This window comes from Drosophila persimilis, unplaced genomic scaffold (assembly GCF_003286085.1).
Source record: "Drosophila persimilis strain 14011-0111.01,24,50 unplaced genomic scaffold, DperRS2 tig00000766-arrow-arrow-pilon, whole genome shotgun sequence".
Lineage (NCBI taxonomy): Eukaryota > Metazoa > Arthropoda > Insecta > Diptera > Drosophilidae > Drosophila > Drosophila persimilis.
The window spans coordinates 739,474-747,700 of record NW_020825350.1 but is presented as its reverse complement, the minus strand read 5'-3'; the positions used below and the strand labels follow the sequence as shown (position 1 = coordinate 747,700).

Below are 8,227 nucleotides of genomic sequence, written 5' to 3'. Positions count from 1 at the left end.
GACACGGCTGGCTGGGGACAGGACATCAGCATCCCACCCGGGACGACATGGAAGCAAGCAAGCGAGCGAGTCCGAGCAGAAGCAGGAAGCAGGAGCAGGAAGCAGGAGCTCCCTTCCTACTATTATTCAATTAGTTGGCCATCTGCTGCTCCTGTTGGAGGGGACTCTGGACCCTCTGTACGTCAAGTGCCCGTAAATAAGTAATAAATGTAATCCAATGCCTCTACTCTGGCTACAGGTAGGAGCTGGAGCTGCCGTCCCAGTGGCACGGCATGGCATGTATAAATGAATAGATGGATGGAGGCTGCATATAGGAAAGGATTAGTAGGGGTTGGAGTTTCCCCTGCTTTGGGGCAGAGGCTTGAAGCTAACCGAAAAAAGATAATCCTGTGATGGTTGGGTATTCGATTACTGAATCGGAACCAGATGGAGTCATAGACCCAGAGCATTGGCGAAGCAGGTGGAGCATGTAAGAGTGGAGGGCGCTGAAAGGAACAATGGTGGAAATGGGGGAGGACCTACGACCGAAGGAAGCTGCCAGTGCACACAGAAATCTAATTTAAAATGTGCACACACATAGAGAGGGAGGAAATCAGCGACAGACAACAGACAACAGATGGCAGCCGAGCTGCCGAGCAGCAAGAACCAAGAAGAACAGGGAACGTGGAACGTGGAACGTGAGCACCTGGACCTGGACTCCAGCTGATGCTGCTCCAAGGAAAGTGAACTCGGGAAAAGGAAGCCAAAGGTAACCGACGCAGCCGAGCGAATGGCAAACAAGCGACAAAACAAAATCAAACCTTGCCCCAGGACCCGCCCCAACCACGAGGGCCATATGCTGAAAGAGGATGTGTAGATGTTTAGAGAGAATCCTTGCACCCAAGCACTGCGATTTAATCTTATAATGATGCTGGTCTCCATCTCCGTTCGAGTTCCAGTTCCTGTCTGTGAACGTGAACCAGCCCCTTTAACCCGGAACGTGAACAAGACAATATTTACACGTTTTCGCAGTTCATCGTTTGATAGCTACCAGACCATACTCGTAGCAGATCCAAGCAGACCCCACATCGGTCGGACCTCGATTACATAGGAGCACGAGAGCATGAGCACGGATTGAACAACCTGCCAGGGCGCTGCCAGGGCGCTGCCACTGCCACTGGCTGAGACTGGAATGAGTAGAATGACAACTGGCTAAATCCTCTGCCAGCATTCGTCGCCAATCAGTAGTGGAGAACTTCTAGATATTCGCTTTCAAATGCATGGGAGAGAGCCTCCTTCGTCTCCTCCTCCTTGACGGCCTCCAACAACATGTGGGAATCGCAAAAGATTCCAACTATTTTTGAGCAGTAGTTTTTGAGCAGCAGTCCCAGGAAAAGGCACAGGCACAGGAGCTGAGAGACACACAATGAGAGTGTCTAAGTACCGCCTTACCAGTACCAGCTCCACTTTGATTTAATCTTACACTGTGGGTAAAACTGGATTTAATTTGCATTTGTGAAGAATTCAAACTTGAGCGAGTTGGGACATGACAGTCTTATTTTGACAGGGAAATACATACCTATTAATAATATAAACCTTTGCGAGTCATTGTATATGTTTAGGTTTGTTAACGTTTTCCTGTAGCTCTTTTTTCAGTGTAGAGGAAACATATCCTGAGATGGCCTGCTTCTATCTCTCCTTACATTACTCCGCCCCTCAAGTTTCTTGGATAAACATCAAAATTGTTGAAATTTGTGTAGCTCAAAGCTCATCCTCAGCATCATACAAAACAGCAAGTGGGCAAGTGTGTTGCAATAACAGATACAATATATAGTACACGTATTATATATTGAGTTCCATGAGGGAATGTATTTAAAAGTTGCGAAAACGGACAATTTTTTTGATTCTTTAGAGCCAAGTTCTTTTAGATTATTGCGAATTTTTCGCGTGATTGGGGCCTACGTTACTATCTCATTTCTTATTCCCTTTCTTCTTCCCTTGACATTCTGCCGCCTTCGCGGAAGCAGATGTTGTCGGCTGCTCATCCGGATCAGTATTTGCGGGCCACGATCTGTCCCCCAAATTTAGCTCTGAGTAGAATTTCCAACAGGAAGGAAACAACGACACGCGATAGCAGTGCTCTGAAGCCACCAGAAGGTTCTGCACGGAGGTTGCCTTCACTACCGTAGAGTTTGGCTTGATGTAGTACTTTTCCTGGCGCTCGCCCCGCTCGCTGGCTACTGTGTCCGTGCGAAGGTACTTGGCGCCCGCCTTGGTGATCACGCAGAGATCGATGTTCGACCCGGAGCCCAGGTCATTGAAGACCCCCGCCGAGATGGCCTCGCGCACGAGCTGCTTGCCCTGCTCCAGGTCAAGATCCGGCTTCCAGCCGTGCTCCAGCACGGTCATGGCAGCCAAAGTGCCCGATCCCATTGCCGCGTACGGCAGCTTGTCGTTGGAGCCGCACGAATGGTTGCAGTAGATCTGAGGACCCCACCTGTCCACCCCTCCCACAACCAGGGCGGCACCAATGTGGCCCTGGTAGCGGAAGAGGGTACGTCGTAGCATTATGCTGGCACAGACGACTGGCACCAGCCGTTTCGTGCTCATCTGGTGCAGATTCAGCTGTGAGGAAGTCGTCAGGGTTATCATTTCAGTGTCGGCGGCAGTGCCAGCACCACAGCAACTTTTGGAACGAGAAGAAGTTAGAGTTAGAATACTACAGTGACGAGCTTTTCTCGGGTGGTACGCACTAGATATGATTCTGCAAATAGTGAATTTTGGAGCAGTTCTTATCGGATACCATTGGACCCTCGGTGGCCCGCGTGTCGGCCCCAAGGATTACGCCGTCGCGATAGATGATGCCCACAATGGAGGTGCCAGTGCGCACCGGCGTCGGGGGCTGAAAGCCCTCAGCCAGTAGTTTCGCATTGCTGAGTGGAAATGTTGGAAGAAATTTTGTCAATTACTTATCCAGTTTCCTCCTTGATCCCGCTTCCGACCCGACCGCTTCTTCACTCACCGCCGGCAGTTAATAAAGCTGAAGCCGCTTCGAGGTCCCAAATCGGCATTACCCTTATCCTGAGTCGAAGTGTGAGATAGAGGCAGCATTGCAAACAAACAAATAAAACTAAAATAAGTGTAGAGGCAATTTTTACTTTACTTGTATTGTAACTTTTGTAAATTCGATTGTGAACGCTCAGGCTAAGGTGTTTTCCAACGATTCGAACAGGTTCCTTGGAAAATTAATGAAACCGAGGGAATGTCAAAGAACAGTAGAGTTCGTATTGCCATACTTCAGTGGTGAAAGACTTGTGGGGAAAAGCAGGTAGTTTGAGCGAGTCGAAACGGCATAAATAGTTTTTATAATATGTAAACTCATAAGAAATGGTCGGTAAGAGCCAGAAAATATCAGAATTCGGATAATTGAAAGTATTGCAAGCTGAAAAGCGGGGAGAGGTTTTATCGAAAGATAAAAGACTGATTGAGAACGGGAAAGTAGATAGTATCGTGTGGAGAGTGGATGCTTTGTTCGTTCTGCAATCTATCGTGTGTCGGCATTTCAAATGCCAACAATTTGACAGCGCCTAATTGGTTGTGTTCCAAGCATCTTTGTTGCATATGCAAGCATACAAACATGTCAATGTACATATGTATGTGTGATAGTGTTTCGCTGTGTGCGCAAGTGTTTGCTTGGATGCGTTTCCGTATCCGGCTGACTCTCCAGCCATGTTTGTCTGTGTGTGGTGTAAAGTTTGTCCGGCTGCCCCTTCAATCTGACACGTGACGCGGTCTGGCGACTGGAACTGTTTGTCGTGCCGCAATTCAAGGATAAGCATGCACATGTCTGCGTACATCTGTCCTCCCTATGTGAATCTAAGGTGTCCCACGCCCCCCAGAAATGACAAGCCGAGCAAACAGTACATGCCGAACCAGCCATGCCGTCCAGCACAACCAGCCACTACGACGATGGTTGGGGAGTGGAAGACTTCGAAAGTGATGTCCCTGTCCCTGTCCCAGTCCCCAAGACAAAGGGCACAGCACATGTCGCACAAATCAATTAGCATTAATTAGAATCCAATTATATGTTAATCAACATTTGGCCAGAGACGAAAGCCCGAGCACGCAGGGTCGATGGGAGACGACGATACGGACATTATAGATGGTCGCGATAGTCGCAAGCGCCGGCAGCGTATGCGGATGCGGATGCTGTTGCTGTTGCTGTTGCCAAGCTACCAGTCGCAACTTGCAAATCATGTAACCAACTTTATGCATCTTAATTGCGTGGTTGCCGGCTAGAGGACAGCTCCAGCCGCTGCCGCAGGAGAAGCCAAGAGGAGTTCCCGTTCCCGTTCCAGTTCCAGTCCTAGTCCTATTCCGATTGCCCGCCAGACTGCGGCATGGAAGTTTGTCTTGGTAATTTCGGACCAAAAAAACTTTTGCCTGGAGCCAGGAGCGGTGCAGCGGTGCAGCGGTTCAGCGGTGGCAGCAAATGCAAATGCAAATTCAGCTCGAACAATTTCCTTTGCTACCCTTTTATTATTTTTTTTGTTGTTTTGTTTAGTTTTGTGAATATTATTTGCGGGATTTTGGCTTTTGGACATTTGAATGCGGAGGCTTTCAATTAATCCAGGTCCAGAGCTGGTCCCAGCTATGAGGTACCTGAAGAAGAGATACGAAGGCAATCGACGTCTAAATGCAACCGATTGGGGCAGGCTTAATCAAAAGTTGGCAATCAATTTGTATGTCTTGTTTTGTTAACAGCAATTGGAAAAGTTTCCAAAGGGGATCCACAGATTCCGCAAGTTATTCCATTCGTCAATGGAAACCCTTTTCCCGCCCTTCCTGCCCGTCCCTTTTTCATTGCTTATAACTTTCCTGCCTGCCCAAATATAATTAGGGGTCGAAGGGAACAGGCTTGGGGTCGCTGACAAAGGATGCGCCCTTAGCTGATTGGAAGATTAAAAATTAATAAGATTATAAAGTCATTTTCGGCTCAGTCAGTTGATATTTATTTGGGTTCGAATGTCAAACAGTGTTTTGGGCTCAAAGTGGGGGAGACATGGAGATGGAGATCTGGCTATCCGGCTATCTCTCAAATTTCAATCAATATTTATTAGCTACTATCCCATTAGATAAAGAACCTGCTACAGAGCAGGTGCCCCTGCTCGTATTAAACTGTTATAAAACGTATCCGACCACGAGTACTATATGACTGTGGCACAAAATATCCGACTAATATCTGGCTCCCGGACAACATCTCTTTGAATTTTTTTTCTATTTCCTCTGCCAATAAGCCCCACAACTCACACCGATTCATTGGCCGTGTTCTCGTTCCATATGCCAACCCATGCGTAAAGTGTGTGGTGTGTGTGTGTGTGTGTGGCCCGTGGTTATGTCCTTTTTTGTGTGTATTTGTATGTGGCTCAAGAGAATCTTCATTATGTGAAATATTTCATTGCATTTGATGAAAGCTTCAACTTTGAAGCAAAAAGGCGAATCATGCTCTGCATTTTTGTCCTGCTGCCTGCTGCCTGCTGCATGCAGCATTCTCTGTCCTGTCATGTCCAAACCTGCACCCAGACACAACCCTCCGTCAACCCGCACCACATCATGCTCATGGCTTTGACTTTGCTGCACAAATTGTCAATAGTCCGAGTAAACACACGGACACATATACTACTTGTACAGCCAGTAGAGTGGGTGGGCCGTGATGAGGGGTGCGGTTGCTTTGATATCCATGCTCCTGCTATTGCTCCTGGCCGTACCCGTGTCCGTGTCCGTGTCCGTGTCCATGTACGTCCGGGAAAAGGGACTTAAGTGGGTCCGATATTTCCCAGCGGTTGTCCAATGAGCGCTGCAACTCTGGATTGCCGGACTGCCCTTCGAGCCATTGTCGCTGCCCAGTGGGAAAATGTCGGCGAGCTCAAAAGGGTCGCGCCTTTGTGCAAAAAAATCATTTGCCAGTCCAGGCCATGTGATCCGTCAGGAGGGCTATAATCATATGAAAAAGTCAGCTCCCACAGTTAATTAGCCTTACATTTAAGTGTGTGTGCTGGTCCCCGTCCCCATGTGAATAACAATTATCGTGGATAATTTTATTCAGAACTACGTATGTTCTTTGTGGATTAGCCAGATTAAAGTAGAGAGCCATTTTAGAGAATCAATCGTATGCATGTTCATGTCAAATTAGGCAAGGAAAAGGTAGATAGCCGTGCTACAGGTTGTCCCACAGGGGGAACCCAATTCCGAGTCAATGGCTTGGAAGCGCTACATTTCCACGTTCATCCGGGCCGAACTCCGCAACAAATGATCTGAACAGGGTATACTGGAATAGGAGCAGCAGGAGGACCTGCAGATGGAGCTGGAGCTGGAGCTGCAGAAGTGGAAGGGGAAGTGGAAGTGGTAGTGGAGTCGTCTGCTGGCCACATAATTCAATTAGTTATTGCCGAGCTTATTCTGGTTGGTTGCCGCTCCTGCAACTCCAACCGCCGCCACCACAGCTGGCACGCTGGTATGTGCAACATGTGTGGAGCCCGGGTATGTTGCAGCAATTAAACGAGAATTTCATTCCGTGGAGGAGCAGCAGCAGCTGGCGTGTCCGGGTGCCGCACGGCAGGCGAAAACAAAATGGGACTGGCGGGGAGCACTACCATTGAACAGAACTTTACTCAGAAATACCCTGTAAGACTTAAGCCAAACAACCATTGGACTCCAGCTAAATTAAAATCTTTCTAAGCAGACTACTTTCATCCTTGGAGTTTATTCTGTTTGGCTCTCTCAAAAGTATCTCAAACGATTTATCGTCAAATATCCGAAGATTATTTGATCGTTATCCTTATATTTTCTTATTATCTGTTATATATGTACATATATTTCAAATATTTACCTTTGATCCCACAGCCAAAACGGCCCTAAACTCAGCTTGAATTCTGTGCTCATTTTGAAATTAAGATCGGAATAAAAATGCATTTTTGAATAATTGTACTCAAGGCAGAGGCTTAAGTAGCGGGCAGACAGACAGGGCGCAAACTTGGTCAATAGCCCATCATACCTGTCTACAGAGCACAAGCCCTGGCCGAAGACGGAGCATAAAGAGCCAAGAAACAATACGAAAATCGCTGGATTCGCAAGCCATTCAGCGTGCCATTGCTGGGGAGTCAACCCCTGCCAAGCACACACTTACATCTGTAGAAAGCGAGGAAAGGACTCGGCTTCAAAAGGTTGCTAGTGTGTCCAAGAAAAACGGTAGAAATCTGAATAATTGTGATTCCTTATCACAGGAAATTCAGACCTGATCTATGTACGTGTACTATATCGGGATCAGTCTTTCGATGTGTAAATAGCCCAGGATTCACGAAATAAACAAGGAAGGATTAAGTGGGATGCGTGGGTAAATAATAAAAAACTGATTTTATATTTTATATAATTTATAATAAAATATTATTTTCTGGATTTGTTCCTAGAAAAACCTTACAAATACTTTCCACTGTGATTAATTCAATTTAGCTCAATTCCGAGCCGTTTTCCGTTTTCCGAGTCCCCCGTTTGATAGGGCGTTGACTGGGCGAATGCGAATATCCCCCCACACCATCCCTGCTGCCACGCTGCTGTTGTTCTTATGCTTCGCCGTGCACTTTGTTCTCTTTCCTCCAGCCAGAGAACTTTGTGGCGCTCTCCGCCGTATGCAGCCTTCGTGCAGCTGTTCCTGTAGCCATACCTATACGGCTACGAGTATTTAGGTGCGAACTGCACTTCTTTTGCATCGGAGTGCGGGTGCGGGTGCGAGTGCGGCTGCTTAGAGCCAATGCACACACACACACCGGGTGTGGGTGTGGATGTGGGTGTGGGTGTGGATGTGGGTGTGGGTGTGGGTACGGGTTGGGGCTGATGCTTATGACTTAATAAATACTCCCCAGTTTGCGCAATGTGGCTGGCAATTTAATAACAAAAGCAAACGGCATTGAAATAAAATGTACAGGAAAGCAGCAGGTGGAGGCGGAGGTGGAGATGTGAGCCAGTTCGGATACTGTTTTTGATTTACTCCACCAGCTGGAAAATAGTGCACGTAACATTACTTGATGGTAGATGGTAGATGGTAGCTGGAAGGAGATGGAATGGCCTTAAGCGCGGACCGAAGTAGACCCATTAAAGGGAGTCGAAAAAATCAGTTCCAGTTTGCAACAGCTTTCCGAGTTTATTAAAATAAACGATAAATGTTCTTTTAACGGAAAGGCGACTACGGAAA

General features: G+C 47.3%; 1 protein-coding gene across 1 annotated transcript; it reads right to left on the bottom strand.

The window, feature by feature from the left end:
- Nucleotides 1–1,828: 1,828 nt before the first annotated feature.
- On the bottom strand, nucleotides 1,829–3,103 carry LOC6600355 (proteasome subunit beta type-7). The gene is made up of 3 exons (XM_002025443.2): nucleotides 3,002–3,103; nucleotides 2,733–2,912; nucleotides 1,829–2,665 (listed from the first exon to the last, which is right to left on the bottom strand). Exons 1-3 carry the CDS (start codon nucleotides 3,088–3,090, stop codon nucleotides 1,951–1,953), a joined length of 984 nt encoding a protein of 327 aa, XP_002025479.1. The 5' UTR covers nucleotides 3,091–3,103; the 3' UTR covers nucleotides 1,829–1,950.
- Nucleotides 3,104–8,227: the final 5,124 nt, after the last annotated feature.

What these genes read in the sequence shown, in the direction of transcription:
- LOC6600355 (XM_002025443.2), bottom strand. Translation starts at nt 3,090, where the DNA reads ATGCTGCCTCTATCTCACACTTCGACTCAGGATAAGGGTAATGCCGAT. An exon ending in AGCTTTATTAACTGCCGGCG is followed by an intron (nt 2,913 to 3,001) that starts GTGAGTGAAGAA and finishes ATTTCCACTCAG; the next exon opens with CAATGCGAAACTACTGGCTG. An exon ending in TATTTGCAGAATCATATCTA is followed by an intron (nt 2,666 to 2,732) that starts GTGCGTACCACC and finishes TCGTTCCAAAAG; the next exon opens with TTGCTGTGGTGCTGGCACTG.